Here is a 25,372-nt window from a genome sequence, read left to right on the forward strand (position 1 = left end):
TAGAGAGGCGGGGACAGAAGCAGGCTCTGCGCTGCCCAATGTGGGGCTCAAACTCACAAACTGTGAGATCATGACGAGAGCCAAAGTCAGGATGCTCAACCAACTGAGCCACCCAGGCTCCCCAAACAAAATCATTCAGTTCTTAATTAGCACAGTACACAGGGCAAGATTCCCAACATCATGAGTGTCATGGGAAATTCTACTATGCCTCAGCTATTTCACTAAGGAAATATCCCACACTCTCCCAAACATATCCACCTCAAAATAAAAAAAAAAAAGACTGGAAGGAAACACAACATGCAACATGGAAAGTCGAATTTCAGGTGATTTCTCTTTTCTTCCTAATCTTTTCCTGTACTTTCCAGGTTTTTAAAAAATGACTATGCATTACCTCTATAATCAGAAAAATATAAACTAAATTTCTAAAATCTGTCAACAGGGGCACCTAGGTGGCTCAGTCAGTTGAGGGTCCACCTTCAGCTCAGGTCATGATCTTGCAGTTCATGAGTTTAAGCACCCATTGGGCTTAAACTGCTGTCAGTGCAGACCCTACTTCGGATCCTCTGTCCCCCTCTCTCTCTTCTCCTCTCCTGCTTGTACTCTCTCCCAAACATAAATAAAACATTTAAAAATAAAATGTGTCAACAATATTCTTGGTAAGGGGGCACCTAGGTGGCTCAGTCAGTTAAGTATCCAGCTCTAGATTTCAGCTCAGGTTGTAACCTCACCATTTGTGAATTGGAGCCCTACATCAGGCTCTGCACTGACAGTGTGGAGCCTACTTGGGATTCTCTCTCTCTCTCTCTCTCTCTCTCTCTCTCTGTCCTTCCCTTGTGCTCGCTCGCTCTCTCTCGCTCTCGCTCTCAAAATAAATAAATAAACGTTAAAAAATATTGTTGGTAAGTAATAATCTATAAAGTAATGAGAAACCACCAGTGCCTAAAAGGTTCAAATTCTGACCAACTGCCAAAAATTGAATTTAAATGTGCATCAATGAAAACACAATCACATGGGATAAACAGTAGATAAACTATGTCAGTAGCAACTTCTAATGTCAAGCAAGCTTATTTGATGCAACATACTTTCCTTAGAACTAGTGTTAAGCTGCCTTGCCAGCAGCCTTTTATTCTAACCCAACATAAGATTGACTGTATCAGTTAAGACTAGATAAATGTTAGCAGAGCAGCCTGCCCACCAGATTCATATTCATGAAGATGCTGTGGGAAGGCTTCCAATTGGCAAATACTAGATTCTCTCCCTCAACTCAGGATTCTCTGTACACTTCACAGTGTACAGTTTTTTTTCTTTACACTGTCGCTCTGGATGGCCACTAATTTACCAACAAAGCAGGTTATCAGCACAGGGAACCTATCCCCACCACCCACTTTCTCCCAGCCATCTCAAATAAACACAAAATATGCTCCTCCCATTTCACAGAGAATTTCAGGTAAAAAAGGATTTGGCAATCAAATCCAAATGCATCACTTTAGAAAGGAGGCTCAGAGAGGTAATTTCTCTAAGGAGGTTGCAGAACTTGAATGTAAATCCAGGCCTCTTGGCTCCATTTTCTGTGTTTTCAGGTACACTTCGTAACTTGCAAGCAAGACATTAAGTGACAAATATTCCTACACTCATTTACAGCATATTAAATCCTACTTAAAGAGATTTCCATTTTGTTTTGAAACATGCATAAGCAAATACTACATCGCATAAAGTTCCCCCAATTCTCACCCTTTAGTCCTGCCTTTAGTAAGAGGAAAGCAAGTAATAATTATGGGAAAATAAAAGGATTGTTTTTCATTCGATCTGCTTTAGTTTTCCTAATTTTTTTAGCTTTAAAAAGATTACTTAAACAGGAAACTCCATGCTAGTCCCTCTAGTCTTATAATTAAGTAACTATCGTATATTCATAAACACTGGTGGGGAGGAAAAGATCACTGCATGATCTGAATATAATCTTTAGCAGATGCTTCAAGTAAAGAACAAATTCCACTGGGGTTGGGTCTGGCACACAATGACTGATAATGCACTCAGAATAGTGCCAACCAAAATAGGAAAATAATGAAGATAGTAAAAAAAATAGAAGTTAACATTTAATTCTACCATTTTCTTATCTGCCCACATACACCCTTTACTCCATTCTAATTCCTTCTATTTTGGCACAATTAACTCAGGAAGACTGACGTGGGCAACAAAAGCAAAAGACAAAAATTAAATTTCCTTACAACTTGCCCAGTGACAAGTCCTCGAAATAGGCAGATTGACCTTCCTCTAGGAACTCAACTGTCTTGATGTTAATATTTTGCTAAGGGCAAAAGACAATCTTAGCTTAACATCCTAACCTCCAGGATCCTGTAAGTCTCAATTAACATATTAAACTATCTCTACCCCCAAGATATATGTTAGCAATCATCCTCTAAGCATATGGCCCACTGATATGCATCTGAAGGGTCTCAGGACTAAGGTTTTACTAGATGGCAGTAAATGACCTTATCCTAACAACAGCTAGCCCCTCAAGGTCCTGGAAACTTTGCTTCCAATTCCTTAGAGACTTATACTATCCCTAACCCCTCCCAACTTGAAAGTATGTAATCAATTGTTCCTCACAACCCCAGTGCAGCCCTTCTGCCCACGGGTCCAGTCCTCATGCTTTAATAAAACCACCTTTTTGCACAAAAGATGTCTCCAGAATTCTTTCTTGACCACTTGCTCCAAGCCCCAACATTTCTATATCAAAGACCTTCATTCATTCTTTTACTGTCATTCATTCTTCAATATACCTATAAATTAATCCCTCAACTATTAAAGTGACTAGCTGGGCTCCTTTAAAAAACAAAAATCATGGATGAAATGACGAAAAAAAGAAAGCTAACTATTGCCAAGAAAATTAGGTCAACTCTACCACTTATCCTATGTGTCTCATACATGATTATAATGAATAAGAATGTGCTTTGTATATCATCAAAGTGCCATCAAATGTAGGCTGTTTCTGTGCCATAAATGTTTAGTCCCTTAAAGTATCGTAAAGGCCCCACCAGTATCAAAACAGTCTCCATCTTCTTACTGTTCTCTAACAAATCTGCTTTTCTCACAGAACTATTATTTCACAGAATTTAAAACATACTTTTTCTGGGGCGCTTGGGTGGCTCAGTCGGTTAAGTGCCCGACTTCGGCTCGGGTCATGATCTCATGGTTCGTGGGTTTGAGCCCTGCATCAGGCTCTGTGCAGACAGCTAGCTCAGAGCCTGGAGCCTGCTTCAGATTCTGTGTCTCCCTCTCTCTCTGACCCTCCCCTGCTCACGCTGTCTCTCTCTCTCAGAAATAAATAAAACATTAAAAAATAAAAATAAAATAAAGCATACTTTTTCTGGTTTTCTGCTTTAATAGCCAGAATCGCAAATGAATTTTTTCCTGACAGTTTTAATTCACAAATGTTCAGAATTTCAATAACAATGCAGCTTTTGCAGATAACCACCATTTGTAACTTTGTCCCTATGGAAAAATAACTTCAAAGGAATTTGTAAATGAATTTTCAAAATCCAACCCGTTTTTACACGGGGGAAAACTGGGGACCTCATGGAAGGTAACAGTAGTGGAAAAGAACTGGGGCTTTGGAAGGAATCTTGCCTTCCACTCTGCTATTATTAATACTGTGTCCTTCAGCAAGTAACTTAATCTCTTTGAGTCTCAGTCTCCTAACCAGTAAAATGGGAAAAGTAAAATCTCTCTCAAGGCTAAAGAGTATAATACATATGTAAATAACCTAATATATATGTATCTTCCAAGGCCTGGAAGATAACAGGTGCTAAATAAACATTAGTCCCTTTTTCTTTCCCTCTGCCACTGCAGTATTCATCCGTGCCTTCTACTTTCTCCTTTTAAAAAGTTTTTTTTTTAATTGAGCACATGCTGTAAGTCAGGAGCTCTTTATTACTTCATTAAATCTTTATAACAATATACCTATGAGGTAGGTATCATTACAATCTCATTTTACAGATGACAAACGGAGGCACAGTTAGGTTCCTTGATTTGCCTAAAATTACTCAGATACTGGTGTTGACTTCAGCACACCCATGGTCTAATTCTAAACCACTCTCAGGGGTGCCTGGCTGGCTCAATCAGTATAGAGAATGTGACTCTTGATTGCTTAAAAACAAAATCTTAAAAAATACAAATAAAATAAGCCACTTCACTGTGGTGTGTGTGTGTGTGTGCATGCACGTGCATGTGTGTGTTTTCAATGAGAGAGATTCAATGATGTATAATATTTCCTACTGTTACACTGCATGATTCTATAATTCTATGCAGCTATCAGATGGCAAGGATAAGAAAGACTTCAAGCTCAGAACAGGTATATATAAATAATCAGGCTACAGTCTAATCAACTCACATCCAATTGTTCTGATTTTCCATCCCAGAAGCTGGAAGATTTCCACAGCCAGGACAGGTCAGGCTTACTGGGAATGCAGCTGCTTCAGTTCCATAACTGTTATTTGCTTAGGAATGATCAGCTGAGGCAACCTGGCCTCAATTAGCTTTTAAAATTGAACCAGGATTGACCAATAATGTAGTTTTTTACTTTTTTTTCTTTAATTACAGGTGTGGTCAAAATTTGAAATAGTAACCTAATGACAAATGTCTTTAAGTGTCTTTACTAATGTTGGGAGCCATCCTGCTGCTAACTGGAGATCATTCAGAGTCACTTTTACAGTTTAGTAATTAAATTTGGCTCCAGGCTTAATAGACACTCTGACCCATTAAATTAAGGCCAGAAGCAAAATTACTCTATTTCTCAGCTCAAGCTACACAAACACATTTCTTTTTTTTTTTTTTTAATGTTTATTTATCATTGAGAGACAGGGAGAGACAGAGCATGATCATGAGAGGGGCAGAGAGAGGGGGAGACGCAGAATCCGAATCAGGCTCCAGGCTCTGAGCTGTCAGCACAGAGCCCAACAGCAGGGCCCAAACCTACAAGCCATGACATCATGACCTGAGCTGAAGTCAGACACTCAACCGATTGAGCCACCCAGGCGCCCCCAAACACATTTCTTATAAACTGCCAGAACTGGAAATCCAATGTTTGGGAATATTAATATGACAAATGGTCAAGGCTGATTTAAAATGCCCATAAAAAAGACTTGTTTCATGGTACCTACACTAAATAAAACCCCCAAGTTTTACCTTTAGGCTTTGGTTTTTAACGTTTTTACCCTTTCTTCTCAATGACTACAAACATATTTAGTGTGACTACATATGCGCTAAGCAAGACTCAATTCTAAACTTGCTGAAAAGTGAAATCAGAGAACAGCTGTAGCACATCCAGACCCAAATGGCCGAGATGTACATATAGGAAAAAAACTGTCAACCATCCCCAGCAATACTATTTGTGTTTGTGCCTTTTGCCAACTGTATTTCATCACTGCTCTTCATATAACATTAATAGATTAGACACAACCTTGGTTTAATCAGAAGACTTTCATAGGGACATTAAGTTTATTTCCTTTTGTTTCACTTGCTTACTAATACAAAATATCAGTACCACAAGCTTAGATGTTGAAAAGTTGCCACAGATAACCAAACCCATTAGTTAAGTTCTGGCTCTACCATCTTAGATAACTTATTCCCAGTTGGGTGAAAGAAAGAGAATTAGAACTGAGAGAATTACATTATCGTGAGGGTCTATTCATCTATCTAGCTTTTTTATTGTTGATGCTGTTTTAAGCAAAGTATTAAAAGTCAATGCTGGCAAAACACCTATACACTAAACTACAATCCTTTTATCTTCAGTCATCACTAAATATCAAGTTCACTCCCAATGATTCATTACAGAACAACATAAGCCTATGTTTGGTTCGTAAATGGAAACCTTCCCAAATTGAATTTACATGGAAGATATAACAGCAGAGAATCCCTGGAGATAGAGAATGTATAAGGTTATCACTGTTGAATTCAAATTTAAAGTGTGAATTCATACCTTAGCGGGCAAGTTTCTCTAAGCCTAGTAATCAATAAATATACTCAAGTCTTAAATAACAATCACATAATTAGGTGATCCTTCTTGGAACAAATCCAAGTTCTCCCTAGGGTATACATACTTCATCGACTACTAGGTAGATTCTTCTACATTGCTAATACCATCAAAAATATTATTCAGTGGTGCTGTATTTTCTTCTTCTTTTTTTTTTTTTGAGAGAGAAAGAAAGAGAGCGGGGTAGGGTCAGAGGGAAAGGGTAAGAGAGAATCTTAAGGACGCTGGGCGTGGAGCCCAACTCAGGCTCAGTCTCACAATGGTCAGCTCATGATCTGAGCCAAATCAAGAGTTGGACACTTAACCAACTGAGCCACCCAAGCACCCCTTTTTTTACTAGACATAAACTAGAGATGTTGAAGGCATCTCTTGTATCTTCATGTTTTTAATTTATTCTTTTTTCTTAATTCTTTAATGTTTATTTATTTTTGAGAGAGACAGAGACAGACAGAGAGACAAAGAGAGAGGAGGGAAGGGCAGAGAGAGACAGAAACACAGAATCCGAAGCAGGCTCTAGGCTCTGAGCTGTCAGCACAGAGCCCAATGTGGGGCTCAAACTCAGGAACTGTGAGCCAAAGTCGGATGCTTAAACAACTGAGCCACCCGGCGCCCCTTAGTTAATTTATTCTTTAAATTATGTCCTAGGAATTCTATGTGTAAGGTAATGTGCAAGTGACACAAAGATGTAGTTAGGCACTTTATGGACTGGAATAGATCAGAATTACATAAATGCCTGCTGTGGAGGCCAACAGGGAGGTAGAACTTATCACTAATGGGGGTAGGTGGACAGAAAGTGCAACCAGCTGTTGAGATTAGGGCAGTCTTCAGTACTTGAGATGAGCCTTAAATCATGGATAAAATTTCTGGAGGGAAGAAGGCAACTGAGATGGAAGGAAATGGAGCTTATGCAAAGAAACAGAGCTGAGAAGGACTGGAATGTGTTCATGAAATGCCAAGCAGTCTCATGGGGCTAGAGCAGGCTTTGAGGGAGGGGCACTATTCTGGGGTAGGACCAGCAGTGGATTCTGATTTTGGCTTTTCCATTGTCAAAGGTACCTGCCTCAGAGACCCTGTTGATCATGTCTGAGAATACATTTTCCCATTTTTATTTATTTATTAAGTTTATTTATTTTGAGAGACAGCAGGCACAAGCAGGGAAGGGGCAGAGAGGAGAGATCCCAAGCAGGCTCTGTGCTGATAGCACAGGGCTTGATCCTGCAAACTGTGAGATCATGACCTGAGCTGAATCAAGAGTTGGACCCTCAACAAACTGAGCCACCTGGATGCCCCCATTTTTTCATTTTTAAAATGAGAAAGTTGGGGCCATCTGACTGACTCATTCAGTGAAGCATGTGACTCTTGATCTTGGGGTTGTGAGTTTGAGCTCTACACTGGGCATGTAGCTTACTTTAAAAAAAAAAAAAAAAGGAATTGGATTAGAATATCTTTGAGATCTATTCCCAACTTTATAAATCTAAGACTTTGGGTCAAGGGTTGGCAAACATTTTCTATAAAGGGCCAAATAGTACATATTTTAGGCTTTATGGACCATATGGCCTCTGTCACAACTTCTCAACACTGTTGTAAGGTGAAAGCAGTCACAGAAAGTATGTTAATGAGTGGGCAGAGCTATTCCAATAAAGCTGTATTTATGGATACAGAAGCTTCAATTTTATATAACTTCACGCATCGTGGAGTCTTCTGATTTTTTTTCAAACATTTAAAAATATAAACACTATTTCAGCTCCTGGGCAGTACAAATTTTGGCCCACAGGCTATAGTTTGCCGACTTCTCCACTCCACAGAGAAATAAAAGGGGGGTGAAGTGTCATAGTCCTCAAGAGCGAAAATAAGGAGTTTAGATTAATTTAGAAGACAATAGGAAGAGGTACAGACTTCTGAGCAAGAAAACTGTTAAGATCAGAATTGTACTTAGATTTACCAACAAGTAAACTGGCAGTAAAGGATGGGAGTGAGAGACTAGTAAGTATTAAAAAGGGACATTATTTTTAATTTATTATTATTTTTTAACGTTGATTCATTTTTGAGAGATAGAACATGAGCAGGGGTGGTACAGAGAGAGAGGGAGACACAGAATCCAAAGCAGGCTCCAGGCTCCAAGCTGTCAGCACAGAGCCCGATGCGGGGCTCAAACCCACCAACGATGAGCTCATGACCTGAGCCAGAGTTGGACACTTAACCGACTGAGCCACCCAGGCACCCCAAGAAGGGCCATTATTAAAGTCTAATCTAGACTGGTAGCTTTGAGGAAGGAGAAGAAAAAAGATATGGAAGGAAAGAGCAACAGGACACTACTTGAAACAAAGAAAAGGTTTATCTGACAAACGTAATAAAAGGGGTCAATTTCTGGATAAGAAGGGGGAAGAAGGGGATTTTGCATTCCCATTCCTCAGTGCCATTGGTATATGACTACAGGAGACTAACTGAGGAATTTGTCTGTTTATGGAAACTCTAGAACAAACAGCCCAAGTTGGAGCTTCCGGTCCAAAGATAAGAGCTTCCTAGAATATGTAGGTAAAATGTAGCATTCATGTTTTGGTGTTAGAGACGCAATAGATATGGCAGTTTTAGAGATGATGTTTATTTATTTATGGCTCCTTGTTCCCCAGGGACTTTTCAGCAGCCTTCTCAAATTAGGAAAGAGTATTCATCTGGCATCCATAGATATATCATTGCGCTAAGAATTTTAAAATCACTCTGCTGACTGTGACTTGGAATTTATATCTATTTCTTCTTCCTCTGATGGAGAGAAAACTGCAGTGCTGCAAATACAACTGATTCATCAGTACAGTATCTACCTATAGATATTATAGAAATTATCCTATAAATGTACTTGTACAGGCATAAAATGACTTAACTGTGTCATTCATGGTCACAGTCTGACATACCAAAAGATCACAAATAACCTAAGGTCCCTCCATAAGGGCCTAGTTACGTAAACTATGTTACAGTCATCAATGGATTACTATGTAACTGTCAAAAGGCTCAATATGTATTAAGAAATGTTCTCAAAGCATTTCAAGGAAAAAAAAAATCGAGGAACAGGACAGTAATGATAGGTCACCATTTATATAAAAGGGGAACACATATTGCCTGAATATGTATAAACTACCTCCAGAAGCATACCCAAGACATTGGGTTTCCTGTGTCCATTGGTTTCCTATGAGGAGGAACCTACTGGTTTCCGTGGCTGGAGTTCTAGGGTGGGAGAGAGACTGTTTAATAAATCCCCTGCCAAACATTTAAAGTGTCAAAATAGGTGTATTTTTTACTTATTCAAAAATTAAAGTTGGGGAGAGTTTTTATTGGTTAATATGGCATATAAGTCCCTTCCCAAACTAGCACAATCTACCTTGGTAGTCTCATTACTAAAGCTTCCCCACCCCCTAACTGCACATTCATACTCTTGTATCTATGCATTTGCAGAGAAGACTTTCCCATTTTTCTCTGGCTGGCAAACTTCTCTGTGCTTCAAATACTGGCTCTCTGAGCTAGAATGAACTTCCCCTCCTGTCTTCCTGCCATATTCCACAAAAGGGCCTTTGGCCTGATTCGATTACATGTTTGCTCCCTGGCAAACATGGCTGGGTTCACAGTCCTACCCGAGTCCATCAGAAGCTTCAATCCCTCAGGGACAAAGTCCAGACCTCAGAAGGCAACAAAGAGAGTGATGACATAGCAGCACTATTCACACGGGCCAAAAGGGAGGAAACTACATGGCCATCAATGGGTGAACAGATAAACAAAATGCAGTATATACATGCAATGGAATATTATTCAACCCTAAAAAGGAAGGGAATTCTAACATACGCTACATGGATGAACCTTAAAGATGTTATGCTAAGTAAAATAAGCCAGTCACCAAAGGACAAATACTAAATGATTCTACTTATATGAATTGCCTAGAGAAATCAAACTCAAAGAGACAGAAAGTAGAATTCTAGTTGTCAGGAACTCAGGGGAGTGAGAAATGGGAAGTTAGTGTTTAACAAATACAGCATTTCAGCTGGGGACGATGAAAATGTTCTAGAGGTAGAAGGTGATGATGGTAACACAACAATGTGAATGGACTTAATGTCATAGAACTGTACACTTAAAATGGTTAAAATGACAACTTTTTAATTATTTTTTCATTTTTTATTTTTTGAAGAGACTGTGCAAGGGGGGGTGAGAGGGGCAATGGGAGAGAGAGAGAATCCCAAGCAGGCTCCATACTCAGCACAGAGCCCTACGCAGAGCTCAATCCCACAATCCTGGGCCAAAATCAAGAGTCAGATGCTCAACTGAGCCACCCAGGGGCCCCTAAAATGGTAACTTTTATGTTACATGTATCTTCCTGCAATAAAAAACAAAAATTTTTAAAAAAAAGAAAGAGAAGAATCAGAGACTTCCACAGTCTCAAGACAGTAATATTATCCTGGAGTTCCTTCAGATTCCAAAAGTACCTTTCTATTCTCATCCTGGTATTAATAAGCTCTTATAACATCTATACTCCAAGATGTTTTTTATCAAGCTGGAAAAAAAAAGAGAATATAATCTTTTTTAAAAGATCTGATGAGGGGCACCTGCGTGGCTCAGTCAGTTAAGCTCAGGTCATGATCTCACGGTTCGTGGGTTCGAGCCCTGCGTAGGGCTCTGTGCTGACAGCTAGCTCAGAGCCTGGAGCCTGTTTCAGATTCTGTATCTCCCTCTCTCTCTGACCCTCCCCTGCTCAAGCTGTCTCTCTCTCTGTCTCTGTCTCTCTCCCTCTCTCTCTCTCTCAGAAATAAAACATTTTTTTTAATTTATAAAGAAAAAAGAAAAAAGATCTGATGAAAGAACAAGAGACTATCAAAACTGACAAGCCGATTTTGAAAAAGATACAAATAGAATTCTAGAAGTAAAAAATACTGTCATTTAAATTAAAAACTCAGTAGATGGGTTAAATGACATATTAGGAAGAGCTGCATGAGAATTAGCAAACTTGAAGAACTGAAGAAATTACCAAATATAAAACATAAACTATTAAGAGATATGAAGGACTGACTGAGAAAGTACAACATTTTTCTAACTAGAGTTCCCAAGGGAGAGAATATAATGAGGAAAAAGGTAAAAATTCAAAAAGAGAATGGCTAAGAATTCTCTAGGATTGATAAAAGAAATCAATCCTCAAAAATCAGGGAGCCCCCAAAAAAATCTCAAGAAAGATAAATAAGGTCTTTAAAAACGCTGGGAAAAAAGTCATAATCCACAGCAAAACAATCGGCTGGGGGGGGCACCTGGGTGGCTCAGTTGGTTAAGCATCCAAGTTTGGCTGAGGTCACAATCTCATGGCTTGAGAGTTCGAGCCCCATGTTAGGCTCTGGGCTGACAGCTCAGACAGAGCCTGGAGCCTGCTTCAGATTCTGTGTCTCCCTCTCTCTCTGCCCTTTCCCTGCTCACACTATGTCTCTCTCTCTCTCTCTCTCCCTCTCTCTCAAGAAATAAACAAGCATTAAAAAAAATTTTTTTAAATAAACAACTGGCTGATGTGAATACGGAAACACTGGAATAATATTTTCAAAGACTAGAAAAAAAATTACTATCAAGCCCTGATTAGTATATCTAATGAAATTATCTTTCAAAAAAGAAAACAAAAGAAAGACATTTTCAGAAAAATAAAAACTTAGAATGTGTACTGCCCAAAGACCCCATTAAAGACACTAGCATAAGGGCGCCTGGGTGGCTCATTTGGTTGAGTGTCCGACTTCGGCTCAGGTCATGATCTCACAGTTCATGAGTTCAAGCCCTACATCAGGCTCTGTGCTGATAGCTCAGAGCCTGGAGCCTGCTTTGGATTCTCTCTCTCTCTCTCTCTCTCTCTCTCTCTCTCTCTGCCCCTCACCCACTTGTATATTTTCTCTCTCTCTCTTTCTCTCTCTCTCTCTCTCTTTCACAAACACACACACACAAATAAAAATAAATAAACATTAAAAAAAAAATACTAGTGTAGGGTGAACTTCAGGAAGTAGAGAAATATACGTAGAAGGAAGTTCTGTTCATCATATCTCTTAGATTTCAAAAAAATTAGTGAACATGGGTAAATGGGGGGAAAGGCAACAGTATAAGACAACAGTACAATCTAACTTAGGGATGAAGAAAGAAGACAGAAACAAAATTTTAGACAACCATAAGTAAAGGGATAACAGAACTAGAAGTATTTTACAATCTCTATATTACTCAGGAAGACAGTAAAGATGCTAACTAATTTAAGACTTTGGTGTTAAATACACATGTTAAAAAATTTCCAGAAAACCACCATAAGACTAGAAATAATACGTATACCTTCTGAACTAGTAGTGTGACCACCACGTTCTTTGACTCTATTACCCCCATGTTGATAGGACATCTGAAAGAGATTCTATCCCTCCTTTCAGATAAGAGATACTAAGCCCATCCAGTACCTAACACAGTGTGTAGCCATTATATATTTGTTACATTAATTTGGCTGTTCCAGAATAAAATGAATTCCATTTTACAAACGCATTATACTTCTCAACTCTACCTGGAAGGCTGATCCCATCTTATTTATATTACTGAGTGGCCTATCCCATCAATTTTTTTCTTTTCTAGAAAATGGGACAATGAATGCTTGGGATAAAGTTTCAAATCGTAAGCCCCATTTCTTAATTCTAAATTGGAGAGAAATATATATATCATACAGAGAGAGAGAAAGAGATACTTTTCCCTTTACTATTGCTCCAAAGGAGTTATCAATCAAAAATTTAGATGTTTGATTCAATCATGAGGAAATGGCAATCAAAAGCTCAGGCACCTAAACTGTGAGTGATATTTTCCCCACAGTTGGTAAAACTGTATATTCCACAACATATGGAATTCTACTGAAAGCTGCCACTGGCACTTTGCCTTGTTAAGCAAAAGTTAGAAGTTATGCTTAGACATTAAAAAAAAGAATCAACACTGCCTTTTCATTAGACTAACATTTAAAATATGACTTAAAAATCATGGAAAATATCTTAATATATCTAACATTCACTGAGCTCTTAACTAGATGATAGGCATAGTTCTAAACATTTTTATGAACTCATTAATCCTCACAATAACACACAATGAGTCAGGTAGTACTATGATTAGCTTTGTTTTACAGAGGAAGACCATGAGAAATAGAGATTAAATAATTTCCCCAATTTACATACCTCAGAGGTATCAATCAATAGTGGGATTTGAACCAAGGAGTTTAGCTCTGGAGTCTTTACTCTTAACTATTACACTCTACTGCCTTCCAAGATTCCTGTCATGTTTGTATGCTGATTTACCTTGTATCTTTATCTAAAGTCTGACTTTGGTATTTGCTAACTAATAGTAGAACCAATTTGCCAGAGTTGTCTATTCTGTTTACTTGCAAAGCATTAAAACTAATAGAGAATTCCAAATCCATGTTATATTTTTACTTACACTTACAAATTCTACATCTTCCTGTGTTGGGCAGAATTATTCCCATCTGCACCCCAGGACTTTATGCCTGAAATTTATTCATTCAGGAAACAGGAATTGGATGGTCCTAATACATGCAATGCCCTGTGCTAAGCAACAATTTACAGCTACCTTCCTAACTGGCAAAGTTAGGAAATTTCACCAAGGTTCACCCACAGCATAATATATATTTTTCCAAAAAAGTATAAAAACAGTTTTGGTAGGGAAGCAGCAAATGCTCTTCCCATTTGTTCATTCCACAAGTATTCTTCAAGACTCTACTAGGTGCCAAAGCACTCTGATGGGTGCTGAAAATTCAGGGGCAAACACAGTAGAACCAGTATTTGCTCCTTAAGGCTCAAGTGGAGAGAAAGATGTTAAGCAAGTAATAATCACACAGATAATTACTTACAATTGTGATAAGCAAAACAAGGAAAAAAGTATTGAAATCATATGACAGACAGACCTAACTTAGTTGTGGAGATAAAGTCAGGGAGGGTGTCCCTAAAACACTGACATTTAATTTGGAAGTTGAGGATCGGTAGAAATTGTCCAAATAAAGAAGCACTGAAAAGTAGTCCAAGCAGAGGAAGAGCACTGTGCTTTGGAGGAAATGAAAACCCAGTGTCTGGAGTACCACAAGAAGACAGCAGCTGAGGCCAATGTTCAAAGGTCTTTTCTTCATTATGGGACCTACCACCTGCTCACTCTGCTGCTGGTCCACTCATATTTTTCTCCGTGGCTCCAAGGAATAAAGCATTTACAATATTAGCACACAACCCCTTAAAATGGATAACTTAAATTCTGCAAACGATTTCACTGGTGGAAAGGACATGGATAAGATAAATCTTTTCTAAGATTAGAAATTCCATCTGTGTTTTAACAATTTGAAGCCAGAGACCATGTCTTATATATCCTACTATCATTCAGAACACCTAGCAAGGTGCATAGCAAGGGTCTGATAAATAATTTTGCTATTTGGGGAGAAGAGCTGTAGGGATAAGATATTTAAGTGTTTGTAGTCTTGATTTTTTTTCTGTGTAAGATTTATGTCCCCATTCATATATCCTTATCCACTTTAACTGTATGAATAAAAACACGTTGTCTACCTTACAGATAAAAGATGAGCCAATTCTTCAGAGATGGGTTGGATAAAGAAAGGCTTAAAATATAGGGAGCTAGATAATAGAGGTCTCTCACCTCTCAACTCTAAGAACAAATGTGTTATTTCTCTTTCATCACAGAAAGCTTACTTGTGGGAATAAGTTAAACTTATTTCAAAAGAAGGAATGACTTTTACTTGGATTGTGGCCAGCTGCAATGAAATTCAGCCACTTGCCTCTTAAAAGTCATCCAACTGGAAATCTTATCAGTGGGAAATTCTCTAAGGGCCAAAGATTCTATTTTCTGCAACTTACAATATTTGTAAAACATCTTTAGTTCTAAGATTCACTACCCCTCACCCTCTAGACACACAAAAATCCCACACTCATCCCAATCCAATAAGCTGACTTCTGGTAGAAGTAAAATTTTTTGAAATCTAAAAGTCCAAATACATAACAACACACTACAATGTCATTTATGAATCTTTGTTTCTCTCTGTTACACAGCCATTTGTATATAGCAACATTTGAAGGCAAGAAAAGAGAATCACCATGCCTTCCAAGGGAGGCAAAAGATAGTGAGCTATCCTCATTAGAATGACCAGCTGGGATAGGAACTATCAAAGCACAACACACTTATAGAAGGAATACCATAAGCAAGGGACTAGGATAAGAACACCGGAAATATCACGAATATAGCCACATCCTTGCCCTCCAGAAACCAACAGTCTAAAAGGGAAATACCCTAAGTGGGGCAGGGAACCACAAATCAATCATCAGACTGATGACCCAGTACATAAGGACATAAAGGACATAAAATCTACCAAGTAACTGGAAAGAAAGTAACAAATCCCCAACTTCCTAATTCTAATTATACAAGTCCCCTTTTATCCATTACTCTATCATACCCTACCTATCTTTGTCTGCACATATTGTTCATTTAATCAGACTAAAGCCCCTATATCTTTAATAAGTATGTCAAGATTAGTTCTTTCAGGGGGCGCCTGGGTGGCTTAGTCGGTTAAGCGTCCGACTTAACGTCCACTGATATTTAACAACTTTGCTCTAAGTGGACACTGAAAGGTGGAGTAGAGAAAGCCTAAAGGATACAGAGAAGGAAAAACCGTTTGGGTTCAAGCTCTACTACTAACTCGCTGAGCCACTGTGGACAGGTTACTTAATTTCTCTGATCTATATAATATCCTCATCTGTAAAACTGGGACCATTACAATACCTACCTTAATAGATTAATATAATACTGCATATGAAAGTATTTTATTGAGGCCCCTGGGTGGCTCAGTTGATTAAGCATCCAACTTCAGCTCAGGTCATGATCTCAAGGTTAGTGAGTTCGAGCCCCACATTGGGCTCTCTGCTGTCAGCGCAGAGACCACTTGGGAGCCTCTGTCTCTCTCTCTCTGCCACCCCCCTACTCACTCTCTTTCAAAAATAAACATTAAAAGGGGCGCCTGGGTGGCTTAGTCGGTTAAGCGTCCGACTTTTGCTTANGATTAGTTCTTTCAGGATCTAGCCCATTATTTTAAAGTCATCTCATTCCACACTTACTGAAACAAGCAGTTAGCTAGGTACATCAAGACTCTTTGACAGCACATGACAAGTCAGGATATTGTATCAGACTGGGTCTCCTCACTTTTCTTTGCAAATTCTTTTTTTTTTCTTGCAAGTTCTTTTTCTTTTTTAATTGTTTAACATTTATTTATTTTTGAGAGATAGATCATGAGTGGGAGATGGGCAGAGAGAGAGGAAGACACAGAATGCAAAGTAAGCTCCAGATTCTGAGCTGTCAGCACAGAGCCTGATGCAGGGCTCGAACCCATGAACTGCGAGATCATGCTCTGAGCCAAAGTCGGACACTTAACCAACTGAGCCACCCAGGTGCCCCTTTCCTTGCAAATTCTTAAACAGGAAAGTGAATTAAAGGGGTTGGCTTTGTTTGTTTGTTTGTTTTAATGGTGAAAAACAATAAGAACTGACGCATCTATACATAGTTTAGTTTGTGTTTATATCCAGGGAACAACAGATTGGTTTGAAGTAGACAGAAAAGACAGAGGAATTCATGACTCAGAGTATGCTACTATGCTGTAACCAGCGGGGCTCCAAATAACGCATCAACACCTGGTCTAAACTGTTAAATTTTAAAAAGACATTTGCAATTTAAAAAGAATACAAGATCTCAATGCCATTTTCAGTTAGGAACATATTCTCACATTATGAAGTTAATAAGTGGCCTGCGTAGTTTAAATGACTCTGAGAGAGAGAACCACAACCCAAAATAGCCTGAACACTTTTGTTATCTCAACCAATGGGCAGCTAGCCATTCATTCCTTCCTCTTATACATATTCTACATGTTTCAGACAAAGCCCACTATAAATTCACTGAGACTGTTCAAATTTGGCTACATCAGATGTTTGAAAGCTGGGGATGAAAAACATACATTGCACAAAATTTTTATCACAATATTTTTCACATAAAAAATAAATGCTATGGATATGTTCATTTAGTAAAAAAAATAAATTATATTGCACACCTATGGTCACAGCCTGACCCTGGAGATAAAGTAATGAACACAACAAACATGGTCCCTGCCGTTGGGGAACCTACAATCTAGTGGAGAAAACAAACAATGACCAAGTATGGTGAAGGCCACAGGAGGTATACACATGCCATGCTGAACTGAAGTAAAAGACCAGGAATAAAAATGACCCTCTCTGTTGTGATACATATGAACCATAACCATTTTATACGTATATAAATGGCCAATAACTAAATAGCTATATAAAATGGTGAAACTACTTTTTTAAAACAAATATACAAGAAATATTAAAATCCAAATAATTCCCATCCCATTAAAGGTAGTTGCCTTAATGCTGCCCTTATTCCTGGACTATAACAGAAGGAGCCAACTTAAGACACTGTGGCTAGTAGTACCATAGGACTTTAACGTTTATTCTGTACACTTAAGAGTTTTATCAGTGCTATTTATAAAACAGCTTTAGAAAAACCCAACTTTCAGGGCACCTGGGTGGCTCAGTCAGTTAAGCGATCTCCTGGTTCGTGAGATGGTGCCCTGCATGGGATTCTGTGCTGACAGAGTGGAGCCTGCTTAGGATTCTCTCTCTCCCTCTGCACAGCCCCCCCCCCCAACCCACTCATGTTCTCTCTTTCCCTCAAAATAAGCAAACTAAAAAAAAAAAANATCTATTACAATTAAAACCATAGTTGTAGAAATATCATAATCTTCAAAACTGTCCAGTTCTCTCAATCATGAGTAAATGTTAAGTATTATTGGAACAAAGTTCACAATCTATCCCATTCATTTATCTCTTTTGATCCACAGATTTTCATTTTTCTTCTTTTTTTTTCTTTTTTCAGAGAGAGAAAGAGGGAGAGAGAGCGAGAGAGAATGAGCGATAGAGGGAAAGAGAGAATCTTAAGCAGGCTCCATGCACAGCACAGACTCATGAACCATGAGATCATAACCTGAGCCAAAATCAAGAGTCAGTCACTTAACTGACTGGCCACTAGGAGCCCCTTCATTTTTCAAACAAAAGTTCATAATTCCTCAAAGGATCCACAAACCTACCTCAAATACTATTTAAATACAGAAATCCTACAAAACTACTTTAAATACTATTAGTTGTAATAGGCTTTCAATCTGAGCAGGCATATATACTATAAACAGCCCTTATCTGTTTTGCAGGCTTAAGTACTTCTGTGCTGATCTATATCTACTCTTTTTTTTTTTAAGAAATGCTACAAAATCAAATGTTACTGTGAAACAGAACCTTACTTTCACATCATTCTTTTCATATAGGCCCGTCATGTAGGCCATGCCAAAGACAGGCTTTAAACAGATAATCTTGCCAGACCCAGGATAAATGGAAACTCTATGACTAACAGCATTCTTGTTGCTTCAGATTCTAGGTGCAAAACGTCCACTGATATTTAACAACTTTGCTCTAAGTGGACACTGAAAGGTGGAGTAGAGAAAGCCTAAAGGATACAGAGAAGGAAAAACCGTTTGGGTTCAAGCTCTACTACTAACTCGCTGAGCCACTGTGGACAGGTTACTTAATTTCTCTGATCTATATAATATCCTCATCTGTAAAACTGGGACCATTACAATACCTACCTTAATAGATTAATATAATACTGCATATGAAAGTATTTTATTGGGGCCCCTGGGTGGCTCAGTTGGTTAAGCATCCAACTTCAGCTCAGGTCATGATCTCAAGGTTAGTGAGTTCGAGCCCCACATTGGGCTCTCTGCTGTCAGCGCAGAGACCACTTGGGAGCCTCTGTCTCTCTCTCTCTGCCACCCCCCTACTCACTCTCTTTCAAAAATAAACATTAAAAGGGGCGCCTGGGTGGCTTAGTCGGTTAAGTGTCCGNAAACATTAAAAAATATTTTATTAACTACATAATATAAGGAATATAAGGATTATATAACTATTATTCACTTTATTATTTTTTTCCTTAATATAGGAATTATATGCTCATTTTAAAAACTGGAAAATACAGAAAAATATTAAGAAAAAAAATCACCCACAGTCCTACCACCATTGTTATTTTTTAAGTAATCGCTACACCTAACATGGGACTCAAACTCATAACCCCGAAATCAAGAGGTGCATGCTCTTCCAACTAAGCCAACCAGACACCCCTGTTATTTATTTTAACTGAAATAAACCTAACATCAACCAAAAAAAATTAGAGCAAAAATAATTTCAGATGGCAATGATAATTTACAAATGACAAAATTAATTACTGATCTCTTTTTAAGAGCAGAACAGCCTTTCCCATCTATCAGTTTAAAGTAAAGACAATGCTGCTATTTGTACCAGAGCTGGTCTCAACAGGGTATAATATATGGGTGAGGCTCATAAAAGTCAAGGCCACAAAATTTCCCAAAATAAATATTTCATGAACCAAGGAGGAATTACAGCACACGCCCTCAGATGCAATGGAGAAGGTAAAGTTTCTGAAGCCCTATTAATAAAACTACCATGACCATATGATCACAAAGACTGACAGATTTCTACGGGCCACTTCAATGGAAAAAAAAGAAAAATTTATATGCCATGGCATTCTAAGACTTCTGACTTTTTCACACTGCTCATTGAATCCCACCCTTGGAAATTCTTACCCCTCCTCTATTTTTCGTTTCCCACCCTTCTTTGCCTTAGCACCCCTTCCTTGTTTTGTTGTATTATTACATTTAGAATCACTCTCTGTGTTTGAAATGGCCTTATTCCATACAATGGAGTATTATTCAGCTACAAAAAGGAATGAAGTTTTGATATATACCTTGCTACACTACAGATGAACCTTGAAAATGTTATGCAAAATGAAAGAAGTCAGACACAAAAGACCACATATTTTATGATTCCATTAAGAAGAAATGTCCAGGGGCGCCTGGGTGGCTCAGTCAGTTAAGCATCTGACTTCAGCTCAGGTCATGATCTCACGGTTTGTGGGTTTGGGCCCCGCATCGGGCTCTGTGCTGACAGCTAGCTCAGAGCCTGGAGCCTGTTTCGGATTCTGTATCTCCCTCTCTCTGACCCTCCTCTCCTCACGCTGTCTCTCTCTCAGAAATAAATAAAACATTAAAAAGAAGAAGAAGAAGAAGAAGAAGAAGAAATGTCCAGAATAGGCAAAACCAGAGACAGAAAGGAGACTGGTGGTTGCAGAGGCCTGAGACAGTGGGGGATAAGAGAGAATGAGTGACTGCTAATGGGTACAAGGTTTCTTTTTGAGGGGACAGAAACTTTGTCAAATTAGACTGTAGTGACAGTTGTATACTATGTCAATATATTTTAAAAACACCTTAATTGTACACTTTAAATGGGGGAATTGTATGGTATGTGAATCCTCTTCAGGATCCTGAGATGCAAAAAGGACATGCAAATAAATACTCCCATCCTACAGCCCTAAGTAAAAATGATAACTCAGTTGCAATAAGATATGTAGAAAAAGTGACCAGACTACCCTTGTTTAACAAATATACTTGAAATTACGACTACAAATGAGCCTTGCCCCTCCAAAAGTAGTCACCATTTGCCCGAAGTCAAAACTTGGTCCCCAGATTCTCAATACTCTATGCCTTTGTTTGGGTCATTCTTTCCACTGAGAATGCTTTTCTTACCACCTGTTTAAATGTTCAAATTCCATCTGTCTCAAATGCTACATCCTCCTCGAAGCCTTCCCAATTCTCCCATCAAAAGTAACCTCATCTTCCTCTGAACTTCCATAGTACTTCACTTCCTTAGAGTCACTTGGGACTTTCAATCTAGTATTATACTTATTCTGCCCAGAATCATACTTACTGCTTTGACATTAAAAGGGAGTCTCAATAAACACCTATTTGATAAGTGAATGACTATGCTTAACAATTAAGAATTTCATCTTCATCTGGTAAACTTTAATTTTGGAAATGTCCAAAAGTCACTTAGACTCAAGAACGATACATAAAATAGTAGGGCTAAGGAATGCCCAGTGCAGATAAAATTGACGCATATATGTAAATAATCTGAAAGAAATTCTCAAAAAGAAGCACTGGAATAAAGATAGAACTTCCCAAGGTAACTGAAAGAAACCTGAATTATATACATTCCAGAATAGTTGTTCAAAAATCAGTTTCATTATTTTATAGTAACACAACCTTTTTTCCTAGCAAAGCCTGAGTGCTCTATTATCAAGTTCCACTAACTCTTCCTCTACTATATTTCTAGTTAACTCCTTCTCCATTTTTGCTGTCACATCCAAAGTCCAGGTCCTCATTTTTTTCGTGACCGGCCAACTTAAAAGTTCTAATTTATCTCCCCTCCTATAGTTCCTTTTGTCCTTTAGCAATACTTACTGGGCCATCCTGTGCGCCAGTGTTGAGGGTAGGAACTGGGGAGCACATAAAAAAATATCAAACGAGGCCTGTTCTCCAGACACAACCTAGTTGGGAACTTGACACATGTACACAATTCATCACAAAACTCAGTAGCACCTATAAGGGCCACAACTGGCATTGAGAATTCCAAGCAACTGATAGGTCCTCTGGCCTCCAGAGAACACAGCCCTATAGTCTCCCTCAAAAATAATTCTCATCCACTCCTTCTTCCCATGGTCTTTGTTCATCTTTTTTTTTTTTAATTTTTTTTAATGTTTTATTTATTTCTAGGCGAGAGAGAGAGAGACAGCGTGAGCAGGGGAGGGTCAGAGAGAGAGGGAGTCACAGACTGAAACAGGCTCCAGGCTCTCAGCTGGCAGTCAGCACAGAGCCCGACGCGGGGCTCGAACCCACGAACCGCGAGATCATGACCTAAGCGAAAGTCAGAAGCTTAACGGACTAAGCCACCCAGGGGCCCCTGGTCTTTGTTCATCTTATTCGATAAGACCTTCTGTTAAACTGCCCACATGTCATACACTGACTTCGTCTCTAATTTCTCTCCAACATACTCCTTGAGCTAATCCAGACAATTTACTTGTTGCAATCTGGAAATGACTTACCAGTACCTTTGTTCATTTTAACCAGCAGCACAATCCTCCCAACTTTCTCTTTGCTAATTCAGATCTACCACCAATCTCAAGTCCCTTTCTTTGTATGTAATGGGATGTAACTATCTGTTTGGTTCTTTTCCAGCTCATGACTGTCCTTATTTCTTTTGTATTTGTCTCACTTCTTCGCAGTGTTTCCTAACTAAGGGTATATCACAACCACCCACAAAGCTTCCGAAAAATACAAAGGCCTTGAGACTACCCCCACAAAAGGCTCCTCCGTTAAATCTGCGATGGGAGCTGGACAACTTTATTCCTAAAAACCCCTGTGGTGATTCTGATGCACACCCCAACCTGAGAACCACCAATTTATTTCAATGTTCTCTAGGCAGCAGACATTCACTTCTTATTAATTCATGAGCAACGAAGCTCATAAATAACTTTTCTCTAAATAGCCTAACCAGATATCAACCCCTAGACTAAACTAGCTCTGTTCCAAGTGCAACATGTGGTTTTAAGATTTCATTTCCTGAAGTATTCCATGGAGGGACACTATTACCCTGTCTCTTTACATTGTTTCCTATTTGTTGAAAAATGGAGGCCTGGAATGCAGCCATGTTAGACAACACTACATAAGAATGTACTCTGGAGTCTTAGATTAAAATTAGTTATAAAAAGAACAGGAACAATGTAGAACTAGATATTCTGAATGAATACAGTATTCCTACTGAATAGATTCTTACTAAATCTATACAGAAGGAAGTTGAGGAATTTAGTCCGTGGAGTCCCCCTCCCCACCCCCTTTCCTAATGATCAGTCTCTTGAACTGCCTGAGAAGGGCCCCTAAAGACTGAGGTAGACCTTCAGCGGATAAAGTGCCACTAGTGCATTACAGTGCTCTAATCAGACAAGTAAACCAAGCCCCACCCAGACCCACAGTTGCCTCCTAACTTGCCAGCTACCCTGACACACACTATTTACACAGCTCGGTGAGGGAACAGTATGAACTTTTTCCAAAGTTGTCCCTTACAGGCAGCAGGGGTCTGAGCGAATCACCCACCCACGGTGGGAAAGAAAGTGTGGTATTAGGGAAGTGTTAGGAGACTGATCACAGCACCTCTTTTCCCATTTCGGAAGTGAGCTCCGCCTCCCCAACGAACCACCTCTGTTATTAGTCACAGCTGTGAGCTACAGAGGTCTGCAGGGCCACTCAGCCACCCAGCAAAGTTGTGGTTTGGGGAGGAGACGCCCCGTACTCCTCTCGGGCAAGGGCCTCTCTCCGGCTGGGGCCGCGGATCCCAGATTCCACAGGCCTCTCCCAGCACTCCATCTTGCTTCCTGCCCGGAGGAGGGGCCGAGGAGGAGGGCCCCCGAGTCTGGAAAGGCCCCAGGGGGAGGAAGCCGTTTGACAGCAGGTAAAGCCAGGTGGAAATCTCCACGAGAGAGAATAAAAGGAAAGGCGGCAGGGTGAAGCAGAAGTAGAAAAGGGACTCGTGGTCATGAATTATTGCATAAAGAAATATAAAGAAACTATCCGGTGTTTCAGAGTGCCAGAGGTGTGAACAGAAGTAGAAATGCCTAGGAAGGAAGGAGGAGACCGAGAGACGAGTGGCCAGTAAGACAAGTAGACAAAAGAGCCCGACTCGAGGAGCGTGGGGGAAGGGTGGTGGGTGAGGCAGGTCTCCGGGCGAGGGGCAGAAGTATTACAAAGGTGAACACAACGCCTCTCAAATGAAGACTCCCTGGAAGGAAAGGCAGGGAATCCGTAGGGGAGCGCGCCAGCACATAGGCCAGACTGGGGAGGCCTAAGAAGGAACTGAGAGCAAGGCTGTCAACGCGAGGGACGACAGCCTGCTGAGTGAAAGGGGCCATCAGACACCCTAACAACTATCCTTTACTGAGCGCCTACTATGGGTCACAATCTGCGCTACGCACTTTACAAATACCACCTCGGTGAATCTTCACAACAAACCCGTAAGGCAGGCATTATTATGACTGCTCCCATTTTACGGATGAAGAAACTGAGGCACATAGAAGCTTAGGGGCTCGCTCAAGGTCACAGAGTGGGGGAATTGGGATTCGAACCCATGGCCATCTGACTCCAGATGCGTAAAGCCACAGGCAGCGAGCCGGCGAAGGGGAGCCACTGGGCTGTCTCCTAACCCCGCTCCCCACCCCAGGCCTAGCGCGCTCACCCGGACAAGGTTGCTGACTGCCGCCTGCACAGCGGCCACCGGCGCGGTGAGGTCAGGGATGGCTTTGCCGTCCACCTCGCCTTCCTCGTGCATGATCACCAGGTGCGAGATCTGCTGCGCCACCGGCTCCAAGATGCTCTCGATTGTGCGCGTATGAAACACCGGCATCGCGGCGGCGAGCAGGGGGCGGCGAACCGCTGGCTACAGAGAATTAGGAACGGCGAGGCCGGGAACCGGCAAAGAGACCGATTGCGAGCAGCAACTACGGAGTCGGGGCTTCCCTCGGCGTAACCAGCCCCGCGGGCGCCCAGCCCCCTCGTGTCGCCGCGCCCAATGGCTGCACCGCGCAGACCGGGTCCGCCACTCCTATTGGTCCCGCTTCAAGATGCTCCGCCCCCGCTACCGCGCCGCCAAGAACCCGCCCCGCCCCCATTCCCAAGGGAGGGGCCTGGGATTGGGGCTGCGCCGCAGGGATTGCGACCGGATTCCCGAGCCCTAACGCGGGGCGCTCCTTATAAGGGCATGGTGGGAGCGGAGCGTGCGGCTGGAATCAGTGGCCCCGCCCCCAGGAGCCGCCTCCCGCTAGGGCTCTGCAGAGCTCCGCCCCTCTGCAGAATCACCTCAGCGGGGCGGGGTCTCCTCACCTCCGGTGGCTCTGGAATCTCAAGAGATCCATAGGTCTCCCCTCCCCCTCCTCAACTTTTCACTTCGCACAGTTCGCTCAAAATACTCTTTACATTTCCTCTCAGTAATACGTGGAAATGTTTTTTTGGTAAAACATTAATGTAACAGGAATGGACATGTAACATGAGTGTCCCATTCATTCACACACACACACCACCCACTCCCTTCCTCAGAGATTTTCACAATTAACAGTTTAATGTATAGCCTTCTAGACTTTTGGGTATTCATTTTCTTGTACATATATATTTTCTAAGTAAGAGGGGTTAAACATTTTCCTGCCTGGAATTTGATATTTTTCCCCTTAATTAAAATACCCTGGTTATCTTTCACCATTGATAAATATAGGTCTACTTCATTCTTTGTTAATGGCTGCATG

At 40.3% G+C, this 25,372-nt stretch overlaps 1 protein-coding gene across 2 annotated transcripts in view; it reads right to left on the reverse strand.

Annotated features, from left to right (window-relative positions):
- VCL (vinculin) overlaps positions 1-24,584 on the reverse strand; it is a 108,038-nt gene extending 83,454 nt beyond the window's left edge. The window contains exon 1 of one of the 2 annotated variants that reach the window (XM_077778601.1): positions 24,313-24,584. In XM_077778601.1, the coding sequence (XP_077634727.1) occupies positions 24,313-24,480 (168 nt within the window). In that variant the 5' untranslated portion in view covers positions 24,481-24,584. The remainder of the gene's footprint in view (positions 1-24,312) is intronic. The other variant, XM_077778600.1, reaches the window with a different exon arrangement.
- Between the last annotated feature and the right edge of the window lie 788 nt (positions 24,585-25,372).

Source organism: Crocuta crocuta, unplaced genomic scaffold, assembly GCF_008692635.1.
Source record: "Crocuta crocuta isolate KB4526 unplaced genomic scaffold, BGI_CrCroc_1.0 scaffold167, whole genome shotgun sequence".
Lineage (NCBI taxonomy): Eukaryota > Metazoa > Chordata > Mammalia > Carnivora > Hyaenidae > Crocuta > Crocuta crocuta.